Consider the following 18,933-nt stretch of genomic DNA (forward strand, 5'->3'; position numbering starts at 1 on the left):
CTCCTTTCCTCCAAACGAAGGTTAGGAAACCCTTCCTTTGCCGAAAAGCAAAAGGATTTAGCTTCAATGAGAATCGATGTTCCATCACGACTCGCTGGACCCTAGCATGCGGCGCCTCTATGCGCCACCGCTAGGGCTAAGAGAGTAAAGGGGACTAACGAAAGAGGAAACGAAAATCCACAAAATCAGAAAAGCAGATGATATTCTTAGACGGTTCAAATGGATCATTTTATTGGCTTATCTTAGAAGGTTTGAAGAAAATTTGTCCTCCCTACTTTTCCTATTTCTTTTGTAGGGGGTGAGTTGTGATGTGGTGTTCTTGTGAAGCAATAATACATTTTCATCACAATTTAAAATTTAAGCTTTACAAGAGTACATGTTCTTTGGCCTATTAAACAATATGTGATGGAGAACATGCTTAATTTATATTTATCATAGATATAAATTGTCTCTCTATTCTAGGTTCTTTTATTCTTTTAGTTTTCACTATAATAAAGCCCTAGTTTTGCTCAATGATTTCAAATAGGTAGGCTGTGCCATTTAGTTGACTTAAAAACTTGGTGGATAGTGCTTTTGCATATATCCTAGATGAGGCATTGATCTTGTTATGAATATCATTTTTCTAATGTGTTGCATTAGGATAGAGGGAAACCTGGAGCCACTCTTACTGCTGGTTGTTCTGTAAATCGCACCACTTATTTGCAGCAAAAGGAGTCTTCTGCCGATCTTCAATCAGAAAGTGACCAAAATACATGCCTTGTCTGCAAGCTTGGTGGGAAGCTCTTGTGGGTAACCCTTTTTTGTTTGTTTATTTTTTGCTGTGATTAGATGCTATGAGTTTTCTTTTGTTTTGGATTTCCATGCCAAATGCATCTTCCCATTTTAATACATGGATATTTCTTGTTACATAGCTATATCCACATGCATATGCAAATGCAACATCTGTACTTTTTGGCCTTGAGCTTCATGGTTTCTGTGATATGACATGATCTTTATATTTTATGTTCACTTTCAGGTGTTGTGATGGAAGAGGGTGCAGAAGGAGCTACCATCTTTCTTGTCTAGATCCTCCTTTGGAGGATGTTCCTCTTGGAGTTTGGCACTGTGTTGCATGTATTAGAAAGAAGATGGAATCAGGTGTACATTCGGTATCGGAGGGAGTAGAGTCAATCTGGGATGAAAGAGAAGTGGATGTGTCAGATGTTAATCGTATGGGCAAAATACTACATAACTCGGGCTTTCTTTCGATATTTTGCTTAATCTTTGACATTTGCTCCACTATTATGTTGTTAATTGTTTTTGAATCACTTGCTATTACTTATCAAAAAAAAAAAAAAAAAAATTGTTTTTGAATCACTTGCTTAAAGTTTTAGTCTTGCTCTGTGTTCATACTGCTGTGAGAAATCATGATGATTTCTGATAATATTATTATAGGCCTTATGGTATTTGATTGTAGGTTTGCAGAAGCAGAAGCAGTATTTTGTTAAATACAAAGGTCTTGCTCATGTTCATAATCATTGGTTGCCAGAAAATCAACTGCTTCTTGAAGCTCCATCGCTTGTTGCAAAATTCAACCCAAAAAACCAGGTTCCTTACCTCTTGGATAAAGTATTGGTAAATTGTTGGTGTTTCACTTGTTAATCATTAAATAGATAATGTGGGCAATTTGTAAAGTAATACAGATGTGTTGTATGGCAGTGAGATGTCTTTGCATTAGATTGAATTTGTTTTTCTGTGGATCTTATTCGTTCTTTGTTTGAAGCCTCTCTTTTATTCTTCATTTTTTTGTTCAAGCCTTTATGTTGTAGATATTAATTTGCCTTTAGGGATAGAGATACTTTTCTGCTGTCGTTTTACTTGTGTGATGCCCTTCGGGCCTTCTCCTAAACTTTGTCTGATTTAATTTATCTTACTCTCCCTCCAACACAGAAAAAGAAACAGATAATTGACAGGTGGAAAAAAATCAAATAAATGACTCCTTTTATGTAATATGTGTTTCCATTTGTGATGTGCTTTTTGTTCATCAGGTCTTGAGGTGGAAGCAAGAGTGGACTGTGCCACATCGTTTGCTACAAAAAAGATTGTTAATGTCTCCTGGACAGCGTGCTGAATATCATAAGGGGTCCGCTGGTGATATTGTAGATTGCCATTATGAATGGCTTGTGAAATGGCGTGGTCTAAACTATGAACATGTTACATGGGAGTTGGAAAATTCTTCATTTTTAAATTCACAGGAAGGTCAGGGCCTGATAAGAGATTATGAAAGTCGTCGCAGGAAGTCAGAGTTAACTTCTAGTGTGGATAAGGTGCCCCCAGAAACAAGATTACATATGGATTATTTTATGTTGATTGCTTTACCTTTGTGGAATTTGTTCAGCACAATGCACGTATGGATGCCAATCTGTGAAGATGTATACATTAAAGATGTTTTGTTGACTACTACTTTTATTCCTGAACATATGCACTCATGTTGTGGGTTTGTGTAAGGGCATTAGGATATTTTTAAGATTGTAAGATTTTAAGTTGAAGAGCGACCAGTCAATCTGCAAGATGTATACATTAAAGCTGTTCTTGTGACTACTACTTGGATTTTTGAACATATGCATTCCTGTTGTGGGTTTCTGTAATGATATTAGGATATTTTCAACATTTGTAAGATTCAAATTGGATGAGAGACGAGTTCATATATCTGGTTTTGGAGTACCTGCTGTACTTCTTATGTTTTTGTTTTATTTTATACATGGATCTGGTTTTGGGTTTAGATCGGTTGCCTAGGCGTGGAAATTACAGGAATAAATATATAATATTAGAAGAAATAAAGAGAGACAAGAATCAAATTATGCAAGCATTAGCAAACTGAAATACTCAAATTCTCATAGTCAAAGTTTAGCAGTCGAAAGTCTGATTTTGTTTGAATAGGATGGAGCAAATACACTGATCAAAATACTCAGATTCTCACTAGCCAAATTCTGATTTGTTAGTACAAGTGAGAGATTATTATAGACTCTTGAATTCTTCTTTGGGCAGAGTTTTCATTAGCAAGCACTTCTAATATGGAAATAGAGGACTTAGTACTTTGACGGACTAAAACATGTAGAGGCACAATAGCTCGAACTAGGTTCACTTACTAACATCTTAAGAGATGTTGCCTGCAACTAGGGCCCTTGTCCAGGAATTATGGAAATACTCAAGTACCTTTTGCACAATAAACTTGAATAAAATCCTAATACAAACGAAGGAATTTTCAAACTAGAAATTGCCATTTCTCAATTGAATTTATTCCTTCAATTCTCTGCCATTAATGTTATTTCTTACTGTTCGTGTTATAGCATATTTATTTATGTTTCCTTTCCATATCTTTAACTTGCCTTCTTGGTCATTATCAACTAACTGCAGATACCAGAGAGGAAAAAAAGTTTATTAGATCAATTTTCGCAGATGGCCGCTGGAGCTTCACCTGGATTTGTTAATAATCATCTAGATTACATTAACAAGCTATGTGAGTTTAGGGAAAAAGGCCAGAATGCGGTTGTTATGGATGATCAGGTGAGCTTAATCACTAATTCTGTGATTTAGGAGCTTAATCAATAATATTGCTATGAAGGCCTTTCTAGCCAAATGAGATTTTGGTCAGATAATTTGAATTTCTTAAGAGGCATGTAATTCAATAACCTGACAATCATTTCAAATATGATTTTTCTGTTTAAAGGATTGGATTTGAATATATCGAATGATCTGATCTGATAAAAATCTGATCTAATGGAACTTATGATAATTTATTTGAAGTATGTAAATGATGTAACTGATAATGTCATAATAATTATATATTTTTTGTACATAACAGATGTAATATATGTCAAATATTATGGTTGTATTCAAATAAATTATCTATTATATATGTTTTTGTTTTCTTTTTTCCCTTTGAATGCTTTTGGATCATAAGGTCAGATATTGAATAGTAACATATTTCAATATGAATTTTTTTTTTTTTTTATAAATAAATGATTCATTGAAAAGCGTGAAGGGGCGCAACCCTTGTACACAGGAAGTATACAAAGAAAGGCCCCACTAAAGGCAGAAAGAAGAACATAAAGATAAAAATTGAGACACAGTAGAAAATTGAGGCACATTAATGAAGACCATCTATTGTGTTATTGAATAGCATCTCTTCTTTTTGCACTGTTTTGATAATTTTCTGTCTTAGGATTTTGTGCGTTAGAATGTGTTGGTGTCATAATGTATAAGTGCTTCCAATCCTCTTTTACTGCTTCTCTCTCTCTCTCTCTCTCTCTCTCTCTCTCTCTGTGTTTGCAATATGCATTTGTTTATTCTAAATCTGTCATATCAACAACTAGTTTGGTCCCATAGCATATTTCATTGATTGTTTTTTCTTTAAATGCATTAAGGTTTTCGTGTGCAGTGATGCCGATTAATCTATGTTTGCAGGAACGCATTATGAAGGTGCTTGCATTAATTTTATCCTTGCAGCCTGATGTCAATCGGCCATTTCTTGTCATCTCAACTCCTGCAGCACTATCTGTTTGGGATCACGAATTCTTGCATTTGGCACCATCTCTTAATGTTGTGGTTTACAGTGGAAACAAAGATATCCGGAAAAGTATTAGAAGACTGGAGTTCTATGAGGAGGGTGGTTGCGTATTGTTTCAAATACTTATAACCTCACCTGAAGTTGTAATGATGGTATATCTTTGCTGCTTGCATGGTTTATTTAGCTTTAAATGATCTTCAGTCGTGGTGAGGTAGACGAGTGATATATCCCATTAGTTAAGATGGACTAAAAGATTTTTTTTTTGTTTAATGCATGGTAGTTTCACCCTTCCTGTTCTGTTAATGCGGACCCAAGATCGTAAGAGCTGGTGCTGCTTTCTAGAATGTCATATGCATAATAGGTTTCCTTCGGGAGGAAAGAAAAAGCCACTGCCACATACTGGTTTTCCAATTTTCATTTGCCACGCGCATGTCATATTGAGTCATTGACCTCCTCTGTATTGCTCTGCAGGATCTCAATATGTTAGAACGCATACAATGGGAAGCTATAGTACTTGATGAGTGCCAACGCTGTATAAATTCTTCACATTGTGAAGTTATTAAGATGCTACATACTAAGTGGAGACTTCTCCTTGTCAGTGGTCACTTAAAGGTTTGTTTCTTATATTTTATTTTTGTGTATTATTACATCTATATGTATAAATGAATGTGTGTATGTATTTATTCTTTTTTTTCACAGGTTCACTCATGCAATGCTACTGGATTTTGCAGGATAGCAAAGATGAATACCTTAGATTGCTGTCTTTGCTCGAGTCTCAGAGTGATTTGAGTAACAGTGATGCTTTGATAACCAGTTCCAATGACAATATCTGTAGATTGAAAGAGAGGTTGTCGAGATATATTGCACATAGATGCAAGTTAGATGCTTCTAGGTTTTTAGAGTATTGGGTACCTGCACAATTATCCAATCTGCAGCTTGAGCAGTATTGTGCTACCCTACTCTCAAACTCCATGGCACTTCGCTCATTTTCAAAGAATGACTCTATTGGGGCTCTCCGCGATGTTCTTATTTCTACCCGGAAGGTTGACTTGATTGAGCTTGTTGCCTTAATCAGTGGTTGCATGAAATCTAGATTCTATTTCATTTTAACTTTGTAGTCCAAAAATATTTGATATTTTTTCTTTGTGCTGTTCCAAGATTATATAACTAATATCAAGTTTTTGTATGCAATTATGTGTGAAGTTTATATGGGATTGGTTATAAATCTGTCAAGATAATTGAATTTTTACTATAGATAGGATCCCATGCAATTTGAAATCTACGAAATTTCTAAAGGTTTTAATTTGATTTTCTATCATTTGTAATTAGTATTTGGAATTTAAGTTGTGTTCTTAAGTTGTATATAAGTTGAAACTCCTAAATTCTGCAATCTTGAACTTTTTATTTAATTGTTTTTTTTTTTACCTTATTTTTGGGCAACCTGAGTTTTGAAGTTTCTAATGTTTGCATTTTTTAAATCTTTGTTTGTGCTCCTTTATGCTTCAAGCTGAGTCAAGTAATATTTGTTTGCAATGTCTATTGAGAAGAAAGGTAGCCCTTTTCATGTATATTGTCATTTTCATTAAGGATACTTGAATTGTTTTCTTGACAGTTGTGTGATCATCCCTATGTTGTGGATCCATCCCTCCAAGTATTGCTAACTAAAGGCCTTCAAGAAGTTGAGTATTTGGACGTTGGAATAAAAGCTAGTGGCAAGCTGCAACTTCTTGACATGATGCTTATGGAGATGAAAAACCGAGGTTTAAGAGTACTTATACTGTTTCAGGTATTTTTATTTTATATTTTATTTTTGTTTTAATTATTTTCTACACAAGTTTTTCTGGTACCTCTTGATTGATTCATGCTTGATTACTTTTGAATATCAATATATTGTCATTTTGCGAAATGATGTTGAACGTTGATGTAATCTATCAAAATCTGGAAAAACAGTCATTGATTGAGGAATCAGGAATCAATTATTTCAAATGGATCTTATAAGTTTTACATGATATTCAGTTGCCATGGGAAAAGATAATAGTATCAGATTCTTATTGGTTTTTGTTGTATGGAGATATTGATATCTGAAACAGGGCAAAAGATGCTCATGAAAAAAGAAGCTTAAAGACCAAAAAAAAAGTGGACTTTGTAAATTCGATAGTGCTAATTGGGGCCTTTGAAGACGATCCTAGATAATATTGAGTGCTGATTTCACGATTCTTTGGATTAGCATGCTGGTAGTTTGTTTAAATTAAGAGGAAACTTCACTCTTACCCTTCTCTAAATTGTCAAGGATTTTGCAATTTCGGTATCTCATGTTTCAGCTCCTTTTAATTTCATTCCTACTGTTAGGGTTTTGCGTTAAATCAAATGGCTAACAGGTGAAATATCTCTTATAACAATGTATAATTTATAAAAATACAAAATTGCCCTTAAGAACTTACGAAAAAAAAGAAAAAAAGAAAGAAAATCTAAACAGTATGAAGTTTATTTATTTATTTTTTCAATTTAAAAATAGGGGTATTTTGGTCATTTTGGCACCATCCTTCAGGACTTTTTGTAAAATCCCAAGAGGGTGAAATTAAAAGGAGTTGATAATTGGGAACCCGACATTGCAAATTTTGATAATTCGAGATTATGATTGCAAAACACTTGACAATTCACAGGGGGTAGGAGTGGAAGGTAAGTGAAGTTTCTCCTTAAATTTATGTTTATGTTGGAGTTAGTATATTTTAGTAATTTCTACATTTGCTGGACATGGGTTATAGTGGTCCAAGGGTCTTATCATGGATCTTCTTATATAATTTGGTCTTTAGTTTTGCTCTTTTATCACTTTGACACAGGAGGTTTAGGATTTCTAACAAACCCTCTCTGCATGAGCTCTCTCTCTCTCGATAGTGTGTGTTGACGTGTCCTGTCATTTTCTTTCTTGCTTGTTGGTTTCCGGGCTCTTGTGTTAGGATTCTTTGTTTTTCTGGCCTCGTTGGTTATGGGCTGGTCGAGTTGGTTACTTCAAGATGGTTCTGTCGGTGAGGAGAGGGGGTCTCAGTTTTATGGGTGTATGAAAGAAGTAGAGTTTTGTTCATTAAGTCTCACTTGGAAAGGTCGGTGTGTTGTGGCTATTGGACACCACGTGGGCTTTCCTACAAGTAGAGCACTCGAGTGAATTTGTGAAGTCTTTGAGGGTGGGGGAACCTTCATTTCCCAATTTGGTTTGAATCGTTTTGGTTGTTTCTTGGCAGTAGCATAATACAGAGTTGGGAATCAAAGAGGCTTTGTGATCATCTTGTAGGATAGAGGAGGTTGTGGTTGGTTGGGCTTCATTCTTGAGCTGTGTAAGTTCCTTGATTCTTTCTAGTCACCCTACGGTGGTGGTAAGAGGGAATGGCGTTCATGGGTTATGTTAGATGGGATGTGAAGGTCTAGTTTGGTAGAGCATCCTTCAGCATTGGTAACATGCGAAATGGCTGTGGTGGTTGACAAGCAATCGTATGCGAAGGTCTTGGCGTGGCCGAGGCATAGTAAAGGTTCCTCTAGACACTACAATACTAAGAATTCTGAGCACCGACGGTCAAGAAATGTATGGAGAAAGGAAAGTTGAGGGTCCCTGAATTTTCATGGATTCTATAGAGGGTATGCATGGCGGTCTCAAGGATGTTAGTATTGTCCTTTATTCTTTGAAGAAACAATTTGAGGTTTTGAGAGGGGAAATGGATTGCTTACGGATGAAGTATATGTTGCGAGCCTTTTAGCTGGATCAAAGCCCATCTCTTTTGGAGGGACGCAACCTTTGCAAGGTTTTAAGAGGTAAAGACCCCGTGTACTTTCTCCATTCATTGAGCTTCCTTTGGTTTCCGTAAGGTGCTCATCCTTACTGGATAATGATTGGCTACCTAAGGGGCCTTTATAGCTTGAGTTAGTCGGTCCAATGACCACTTCGATACTTCTTTTGTTGCACTCCATCCTTCGGAGGTGGAAGAAAGGGTACTTAATATATATTAATTATAATAAATATATATTAAGAGCTTGTTTGGGATTGCATGTGAGAAATAGAGCTTTTAAGTCAAAAAGAGCTTTTGGGTAAAAGCTTCATTTTTAAGCTTTTGCCAAAAGTGCGTTTTGGCTATTTTTAGGCTTTTTGGACCCTTAAAAGTGCTTTTAATTTTTTAACAAATGAGTACCTTTTTTTTTTTTTTTTTTTTTTTTTTTTTTTTTTTTTTTTTTTTTCAGATGGGCTTTTTGAGTGTTAAAAGCACTTTTAGAGCTCTCAAATGCAATCCCAAACACGCTCTAAGTATATTAAGGGTACTTATAAAAAAAAATAAATATATATTAAGTAGGGCCCGACACTTGTTCAAGACATCCACTCGTTCTTCACTCGTTACTAGTGGGCCACAAGTTTTTATTCCATCTAGGTTTGGTTTAAAAACCAAGCTTGTGGGTAGTTAAAAAATGGGTTGGGTCTTCCTTTGTCTTAGACAAGGTTTCGGGTGTCGGTTTGGTCTCTATGGTGCAGGTGTGAGCTTGGGTAAGCTTTTTGGCCCTCAGTTGGCTCTATCACATCGTCACGAAGTCGAAGAAGTTCATCCGAAAAGTAGTAGTATGTTTTGGAGGGCAAAATAGCAGAATTTGATCTCGCCGACGACTCTCAGTCTACAACACCATCTTGGGTAACTGAGTCATAGTGTCTCTCTCAGTCCCCAACCCAGATTTTCGCTAACGTTGACGCAGAGTGAGTTGTCTCTGGGTCTTGGACCCTCTTAGATGTTGATAGCTCTAGTTTTAGAGGGTTGCAGCGTATCGTTAGTCTTGAGGCTTTTAATGTCTACAATATCGTTGATGCCAAGCAATTAGGTCACAGAAAGTTTGGTGGCAGAAGTAGATGTTTCTATTATTAGTGTGGGGGATGTTGGGTCCTTGGTTTTGGGAATTCCTATAGGTAATGATGGTGCCGTTCCTTTGATTGATTCTCAAGTGGGGGTTGCGAGTAGTGTGGTTGCTTTTAAGGCATTGAATTGGTTGATTGTTCTAAGGGAGGGGAAGAGGGGTTTTGTCCCTGGCGTATACCCTCATGCCCTTTTTTCATCTCTTATCGTGAGGAAGGGGGAGGGTGTGCATAACATTACACTGTACCATCCTAATCTACGGGAATTACATAACATTAAAACTCAACTCTGGTGTATAACTAGAGTAACGTAAATCCATATAAATTGTAGATTCATACATATGTTTTTACCAAAAGAAGGAATTCCAATTGAAGCTAATCAAATTAGATGGTTGTAGCCTAAAAAGAAAAATGGATTAGAGTTGGAAAAAAGCTTCAAATCATCAAATCTAATTAGACGAGGCAATGTAATTCAAACTTAGAATCAATTTTTGTTACTAGCAAGTAGTGAACAAGCACAACACGTGGTCGTTTTAAGATAAAGTTTTAAGCTTTTGAACAAGGAAACCTTGGAGCTCAGGGAGGGACTAGGTTTGGCAAAAGAGTTGGATGGTGGAGTTGGACTCGACGCAAGTGTCACTGCCCTGTACACTCTCCCCATCATCTCTTAGGGTACGTTTGAGCCGGAGTAGTAGCGGAGAGAGGTGTTTCTGGTTGTGGAGTTTTGAGAGAGAGAGAGAGAGAGAGAGAGAGAGAGAGAGAAGGGGGGGGGGATTTGGGGAAAAAGGTTAATAGAGAGAGAGAGAGAGAAGGGGGGGGGGGGATTTGGGGAAAAGGGGTATTTGAGAGAGATAGAGAGTCTGAGAGAGAGAGAGAGAGAGAGGCGTTTCCTTTGAAGTTGCGGCTGTCTGAGTCAGAGTAGTGGTGTGAGAGAGAGAGGTGGAGGAGCCCCATGCCGGTTGAGATTTGAGAGAGAGACACGGAACGCCCAACGCCGGTGGAAGGATGAGCGAGAGAGAGACACATGTGAGAGAGGTCGTCTAAGAGAGAGATGCGAGTTTGAATGAAGGGAAAGACGTGTGCTCTTTCTCATAGAGTAATAGAGTAACATCGTTTACTAGTTCATTTATGAATAACGTCCTTTGACCTTTTAAGCGACGTTATTTTTACTGTCCTTTATTTTTCAAACGATGTTACTTATAAAAGTAACATCGTTTGAAGCGAACAACGTTACTTATAAAAGTAACATCGTTTGAAGCGAACGACGTTACCTCTAAAAGTAACATCGTTTGAAGCGAACGACACAAAAGACTAACAAAATAATGTCGCTTACACAGTAAGGGGCACAAAAGTTTTTAAGAAAACTTTAGTTAAGTGCAACACTAATGCAACGGATCCCATCAGAACTTCGCAGTTAAGCGCGCTTGGACAAGAGTACTGCTAGGATGGGTGACCTCCTGAGAAGTCCTCGTGTTGCACCCCCCGTTAAACCGATCAAAAAAAACAAAAAAAAAAAGTTTTTAAAAAAATTACATTGGTTGGAACAAAAGGACAACAAAATATTTTTTTTTTGACGTCCTTTATTAAAAAGGAGTTTCCTATTGTTTTGGAAAGTATAGGATATGGAAAGCGAACATGTTTGATAAGTGCCAAGAAAACCTTTGTGATATTTGAAGGTAGCCTAAGCCTTTTTTGTTCCTGAGTACTGTTGACAGCCCTGGAATAGCACCTACTGATTTGAGTTCTTGTGGTATTTCAATTCCAAATTTTCATTATACTTGAACTAGCCATCTATTTAACAAACCCCTCAATTTAAAGTGTTTGGCCCTCTTCCATCAATCATAGGAAGTTTCTAATATTCACATTGGAAGGCAATCCTACATCAATATCGTTTGAAAGAATGATGCATTTGGCTGCAAACATGAACTTTTAGATGAAATACCAACGAATATTAATATAAACTCTAGTTTAGATCTTGTCAACTTTTTAGATTTTCGACCCCAATAGGGTGGTTGCTTCTCTTGTATGCTTTTTGTGTACATGAGATTTTCTCCTTCTAATAAATTATTATTCATTAAATTAATATAGATTCTAGGTGACGGTTTGACGGTTTTCGGTAATTAGTTTGTAGCATATAGGTTGGACGATAGCTATGGAACTTATAGGATGTGGAAAACCAACATATTTTGGTAAGTGCCATCTTAACATAGCATTTACTGTACAATCTTTATGCTCTTTTAAAGTTGATTACCGAATGTCGCATTATACATAAGTTTTGTTTATTTCGAAAAAAGAATTCTTTTAATATCTTATTCTAGCAGATAATAAACTGAAAGGGAAGAAAAGTAAGCATAGAATAAGAACTATGCTCTTAGTTAGGGCTGGCAATTTAACCCGTGACCCTCAAACTCGACACGAACACGACACATAATTTTAGGATTAGGGTTTAGGTTAAACGGGTTCGGGTCATAAACGGGTCTCCCATTTATTACACGTTTAATAAACGTGTTGGTTCGTGTCAACCCGCGGGTTCGCTGGTTGACACGTTTGATCTATATATATATATATATATATATATATATATATTTTTTTTTATCTCAAATTTGTAGATATACATTTAAACGTGTTCATAGGTCGTGTCGGGTTGGAACCTATTAACATCTAAATTAAATGTGTTCACGGGTCATGTCGTGTCAACCCGACATGACACGTTTATCTAAACAGATTACAAGTGCCGTGTCCTCTTACCCATTAAGAAATGTGTCGTGTTCGGGTTTGGGTGTTCAACATGTTTATTTAAACGTGTAATGTTCGGGTTGGCATAAACGGGTTCATGTCATAAACGGGTTGAAACGAATTTGACATGCCAACTCGTTTTGCCAGCCCTACTCTTAGTATTGTGCATATGGCCTTCTTACCTATCTACATCCTAAGTATCTTAATAATATCAAATTCTTTTTGAGAAGTTCTATTGTGATCCCATAGGCTATAGTTACATCCAGATATCATCATCAATATCTTTGACAGTCATATCTATATGACTAATATGACTTGAATCCTTAATGACGAATATATGGACCATACATCAGCATCAACAATGGCACTTTTTCCATGCAAATCTTATTCAAGTATTCTATAGTGTATGGTATCCACAACATCATAAAGTAGGTGTCTTTGTTTGAAATGATGCCATTACTCATGAAAAGATATATATTGATATTCATTGAAGTCTTAATTTATATTAGAAGGGATATGACTTTTTCTGAAAGGTTTTGTTTGCTTTTTGAAAAAAGATAAAAAGTTGGGGTAGCATCGGAAGTGAAAAATTATTTTATACTTTTAATAAGTGGACATATATTTTAGGATGTTTTTAAAATAAAATTTTTACTAAATTTGAGCCCACACATGAGGGAGAGTGTTAAACTAATGATTAAGTAATTAAATTTACTTCTTCCTATCAGCTTAAGCTTTTGGGATAACTAGTAATTCAACATAGTATCAGAACCAAAGGTCCTGAGATCAAACCTTAACTCCGTCAATTTACCCCAATTTAAATTAAATATTTCACGTGTTGCGCCTCACCTATTAAAAGGGAGTTTGAGCCGACATGTAAAGGGGGAGTATTAAACTAATGATTAAGTGATTATATTTACCTCTTCCTATCAGCTTAACCTTTTGGGATAACTGGTAATTTAACACTAAAATGTTTGAGATCATTGTTCAGAGAGGTCTTGTGTGCTTGAAACCATAATTATGAGTTCTTTTTTAGAATTTGGTTCTCTTTCTCTTCTATATGTAATTCTTTTTTATTATAATCCTTAAGGAGACCTTTGTGTATGCATCCTAGCTACGCGTGTTTTCGGTGCTTTCGCTTAATTTTAATAAAAAGTTTGTTACTAACAAAAAAATGGAAAATAAGATATCTAAATTGAGATGCAGAGAGTATTAGTTAAGTGTTTATCAGTTTCTTTTTCTTAGAGATTGCAAAATAGTTTGTGCGTACTAGAATGAGTAGTTCATTAGTACTTGAATGAAATCAATTTTAAAGGAACTTTTTTTTTTTTTTTTGATAAGTAATCGACAAATATAATTAAAGCGTAAGCTTTCCTTAAGTATACAGGAAGTATACAAAACACTTAATTAAAAGTAGCAAAAAGAACTAGGAAATCATTATCACTAACTGTCAAAGTGCCACATAAGCAGTTGTCTATAAATATAAAGTTTTGAAGGATGGTTATCTCTAAAGTCATTTGGAGGATGGTTCCTTTATGCGTCACTTGGTGTATTTGGCGGGAGAGGAATGCCTGAACTTTTGAGGATAAGAAGTGTTCGGTGGATGGGATGAGGCAGAATATGATATCTATGCTACACTTGTGGGTGTTGGCTCACCACCGTATTGATGTCCCAACTATAGAAGAGTTCTTGAATATGTGCTATTTGTATATTCCGTAGGGGTTTTCTTGTATATATTTTTGCATTAGGGTTGTGCCCTTCTGCGCTTTTTCAATAATATTCATATTAATTATCAAAAAAAAAAAGTTTTGAAGAATAAAGATTTAATGTCTTCCAATGTCGTTTCCTAGTCCTCAAAACTTTTGTTATTCCTTTACCTCCATAAACAACATAAAAGGCGCGAACGCACCATCTACAACACTCCAGCACTCCGCGGACTGCCAAAGGCCTACCTCAAGCATGCATATCAACTGCACATCTAGGCATAACCCAGGACAAACTAAACCGACTAAAAAAAGGCAATCCAAATGGCTTAAGCTACGTCACAATGAAGAGGAAGGTGGTCCATTGACTCCCCGTTCCTCTTACTGAGCAAAAAACCTTTCTTTTTCTCTCATGTTGATGGCGTTGCGTATCTACCTGTAAGCATATTATTTAGCGATTGGTATATTTATAATTTGAATGTTACTATGGAAAATATATTAACATGTTGATAGATGTTTGTACTTTCGATATTGGAAACACATTATTTATATTCAGTTTGGTCCACTTGTTATTGGTCTTTTCAAACCCTTTTAACTTTTAAAATCTATATGGGATGGCATTATTGAGAAGATAGAATATCATTTGGCTGGATGGAAGAGAATATATTTGTCAAGGGTGGAGGGGTTACCTTGATTAAAAGGACTTTATCTAATCTACCCACCTTTTTCATGCCTCCTTTTCCCTCCTGGTTGGAGTTGCCAACTGCAGAGAGAAGTTGTGGTGGGACTTTTTGTGTGGTGGTATTGGTGAAGAATTCAATTTCCATTTGGTTAGTTGGATTAAGGCTTGTTTTTTGATCTCTAAAGGAGGGCCGGGGGCCCGTAATTTACTTTTATTCAACCGAACTCTTTTGGGGAAGTGCCTTTGGTGTTGTGTTCATGAGAGAGTGATGTAGGTAGTGGATTCTAATATGGAAGCACGAGGTGGTTGATGTTCTAATGAGGTTCATGATTCATATGGGGTGGGGCAATGGAAGAATCGGGAGGGGCTAGAGGGAGTCTCTAGTCAAACTAGATTTGAGATTGGTGATGGCTCTAATATTAGATTCTGTTGTGATGTGGTGTGGGGATTAGGCCCTCAAGGTAGCTCTGAACTCTTTTTCAGTTTGGCTCGTTGTAAGGATGCCTCCATGGCAAACCATTTGGTTCTTTTTAGCGACCCTCATTAGTGGAATGTTAACTTTCTTAGAGCGGCTCATGATTGAGTGATGGATCTCTTTTTCTCCTTTTTTTAATTTGTTATACTCCCTCAGATTGAGATGGGGTGACGAATACAAGCTTTGTTGAGTATCTTCCAAGAGAGGGTTGTTTGATGTTATATCATACTGTAATGTCGTCGTCGGGTGGGGTCAGTTATCCGTAGGAGTTTGATTAACGGTGAGGATTGTTGTACAGTATGCGTTTGCAACGTGCAATTAATCTGACTAAAGTTCTCTTACGTTATCAAAAAAAAAAAAAAAAAAAAAAATTGTCGTCGTTCCCATGATAGCACTCCTTTCCCTTGGAGGAGTATTTGGCAGAATAAGACTCCTTTGAGAGTGGTGTTCTTTGCTTGATCTGCTGGCTTTGGAAAAATTCTAACCATGGATAATATCTCAATTTCAACAAGCCAAGTCACCTTCAAATTCAATTGGCCAGATTGGACTTACCCTCAATCTCAACAGGTTAGATGTCACATTGGGTTAGCCCAAACCCATCAATCTGATGCTTCCAACCCAAACCGATTACGTTCGTTCGGAGGTCAGCTGATATAAAAATTAACATTCCAACAATGTTAGGGTCGGTAAGGGTGTATAAGCGGTTGTGGTTAGCGGTTATTGGTTAAAATCGCTAACCGCAATCACGTAAGGCGGTTATTGGATGTTAATAACCGCAACCACTCTGCTTAGGCGGTTAGCGGTTATTCAAACCAATAACCGGCGGTTTTATAACCTCTTTTTTCTATATGGGCTTCATTGTGCCTATTTTTGGGCTTATTTAAATAGTTTTGGGTCAAAGTGTTTCAAAAAACAATGAATATGATGAAACCCTATCCTTAATTCGTATTTAAAACGGCATTGTTTTGGTGTTAAACACCGAAACAACGTCGTTTTAATGTTATATTTTTAATATAAAATATATATTTATATTATTATATATAAGGGTAGGCAGTTATTGACCGCTTTTTTCTGCCCCTTAAACTACTAACTGCCCCGCCTTAGGTGGTTAGCGGTTTTTTATAACCGCCTACTAAAGCGGTTATGCGGTTAGCGGTTGAGAGGCGGTTATAACCGCCCCGTTTGTACACCCCTAGGGTCGGGTGTTGGATTGAGGGTGTCGGTAAACCCAACATATCTGACCTGACATACCACTTATTATATATAGTTTTAGTACTTTTTGTATATAGAATTTTTAATATTTTAAAATTGTTTCCTTAACCCTACTTTTCTCTCTTCTTTTGTTTCTTACTTTCTTTTAGCCGGCACATATTCTAGTTTTTCACTCTCTTCTCTTTTATTTCTACTCTCATTGCTCTTCTCTTCTCTTCCGTTCCCTTTTCTTCTCTTTTCTTCTACCCTTTCGTGGTTTTGCTAGCTGCCGCTTACCTAATGTCTTCTCTTTGCCATCTCTGATCTTCTTTCAGCTCCGTTTCTCTCTCGTTTGCTCTCTATTGCTCTGTCCCCCAGCATTTCCTCTGCAATCGTCGTACTTTTTAAAAAAATTTAGTAGGTAAGAGATCAAAGGTAAAAGTCGATTGGTTGGTTCTTTCGGTTTGGCCGTTGGTGTGAGCTAAGTTTGGACCCAAGGGGGCTGGTGCTCAGCCCTAGCGCTTCGTGTCAATTGTATTGAATACCTCTAAATGTGAGGGTTCCTCGTATTATATAGAAATTGTCTAGGTATTTACAAGCTGTATCTCAGCGATTACAGCAATCTAGGGAAATAAATAAGGTAACTAAAATCTACCTATTAATTACAATATACTATAGCTATAATACAAGAACATGCCATAACTAGAAAGACTAATTAAGGCTAAATATATAATGATATATATAGACCGTATCTGACTGACATCCCCCCTCAAATTGATGCTGGTCGATCAAGAAGCATCAATTTGCCCACAAGGAACTGATGACGCTGTCGTGTCATAACCTTCGTGAAGACATCAGCTATCTGGAGATCAGTGGAAACATGAGGAAGAGAGATAACACGAGTGTCCAAGGCTTCCCGAATAGAATGACAGTCTACCTCAATATGCTTCGTACGTTCATGGTAAACAGTATTAGCAACTATTTGAATGGCACTAGTATTATCAGCATAAAGAGGAGTAGAATCAGTTTGAGAAAAACCAAGCTCAGCCAGAAGCCCACGAAGCCAGACAATCTCAGAACAAGCAGCAGACATTGCCGGTATTCGGATTCAGTAGATGATTTAGAAACGCGAGCTTGCTTCTTACTCTTCCAAGAAATCAAAGAATCACCAAGAAACATGCACAAACCCGTGACAGACCGCCGAGTGTCAGGACATCCTGCCCAATCCGCATCACTATAAGCAACAAGGCGAAGAGGAGAGCCGGTTGGAAAGAACAACCCACGGCCAGGGGACCCTCGAAGATATCGAATGATACGTCGAACAGCAGCTAAATGAAGATGGCGTGGAGTTTGCATAAACTGGCTAACCTGCTGGACAGCGAAGGAAATATCAGGCCGAGTAATAGTCAAATAGTTCAAGCTGCCTACCAACTGTCGGAACACAGTAGGATCAGAGAGAAGATCACCCTCCTCACGTCGATATTTCACATTAACCTCCATAGGAGTATCCACCGAAGAAGAATCCTGAAGACCAGCTAGGCTAATCAAGTCCTGGGTATATTTGTGTTGATTCAAGAATATACCGGAAGAATCAGTGTGCACCTCCAACCCCAGAAAATACGTAAGAGGACCAAGGTCTTTCATATGAAAAGAGTCTTGAAGATTCCGCTTGAGATGTGCAATCAAACTGGAGTCGGTGCCCGTAATGACAATATCATCCACATACACAAGTAAAAGAACGAGACCAGTCGGAGTCTTGCAAAGGAACAAAGAAGAATCATATTGGCTTTGGACAAAGGACAAGCGAAGCAGAGTAGACCTGAATTTTTCAAACCATGCCCGGGGAGCCTGTTTTAAGCCATAGAGAGACCGCTTTAACTTACACACAGCGGCAGATGGAGAAGAAAACAAACCCGGAGGAGGAGTCATGTAAATATCCTCTTTGAGATCACCATGAAGAAAAGCATTTTTGACATCCATCTGGTGAAGTGGCCAGCCTTGGGAGGCGGCAATAGAAATAATTGTACGCACTGTGGTCATCTTCGCGACCGGAGCAAATGTCTCCTTGTAGTCCACCCTATATTCTTGCCTATTCCCAAGAGCAACTAATCGGGCCTTATACCGATCCAGAGTCCCGTCAGAGCGAAGCTTAATCGAGTAAACCCATTTACAACCAATGGCTTTAACATGAGAGGGGCAAGGAACCACATCCCATGTATGATTGTCTTGGAGAGCCCGAAGTTCCTCATCCATCGCTTTCCGCCAACATTCATATTTTACAGCCTCGGAAAAACATGTAGGGATGGAAATAGAAGATAAAGTAGCATTATAAGAAGTGTGGGAAAAACCATACCTATCAGGAGGACGTGATACCCTAGTAGAGCGTCGAGGACCAGACTCATGAACTGTCTTAGATGGCGGGTCAATCGGAGGAGTTGTCGGAACAGTTTCAGATGAAGGGTCAGTCTCGGTAAGGGGCAAAGTTGGTAGACGTCGAGTATACACAATTCCATGTTTGAACTGCTCAGGCAAAAGAGGCAAGTCATCAAAACAAGGTAGAATACTAATCTCAGGCAATGATTCAACATGTGTAGAAAAGAAACATTGATTCTCAAAGAAAACAACATTACGAGATATACAAATTTTGTTAGAACAAGGATCATAGCAAACATAACCTTTGTGAGAAATACTATAACCCATAAAGGCACATTTAATAGA

At 37.3% G+C, this 18,933-nt stretch overlaps 1 protein-coding gene across 4 annotated transcripts in view; it reads left to right on the forward strand.

Annotated features, from left to right (window-relative positions):
• Nucleotides 1-18,933, forward strand: part of MOM (ATP-dependent helicase family protein) — a 51,237-nt gene that overhangs the window by 17,982 nt on the left and 14,322 nt on the right. For 2 of the 4 annotated variants that reach the window (XM_059574752.2, XM_059574753.2), the window contains exons 5-13: nucleotides 640-785; nucleotides 1,016-1,209; nucleotides 1,457-1,614; nucleotides 2,028-2,306; nucleotides 3,397-3,546; nucleotides 4,447-4,701; nucleotides 5,021-5,161; nucleotides 5,281-5,592; nucleotides 6,162-6,335. In XM_059574752.2, the coding sequence (XP_059430735.2) occupies nucleotides 640-785; nucleotides 1,016-1,209; nucleotides 1,457-1,614; nucleotides 2,028-2,306; nucleotides 3,397-3,546; nucleotides 4,447-4,701; nucleotides 5,021-5,161; nucleotides 5,281-5,592; nucleotides 6,162-6,335 (1,809 nt within the window). The remainder of the gene's footprint in view (nucleotides 1-639; nucleotides 786-1,015; nucleotides 1,210-1,456; nucleotides 1,615-2,027; nucleotides 2,307-3,396; nucleotides 3,547-4,446; nucleotides 4,702-5,020; nucleotides 5,162-5,280; nucleotides 5,593-6,161; nucleotides 6,336-18,933) is intronic. The other 2 variants (XM_059574754.2, XM_059574755.2) reach the window with 2 other exon arrangements.

This window comes from Corylus avellana, chromosome 8, assembly GCF_965113065.1.
Source record: "Corylus avellana chromosome 8, dhCorAvel1.hap1.2, whole genome shotgun sequence".
Taxonomy (NCBI): domain Eukaryota; kingdom Viridiplantae; phylum Streptophyta; class Magnoliopsida; order Fagales; family Betulaceae; genus Corylus; species Corylus avellana.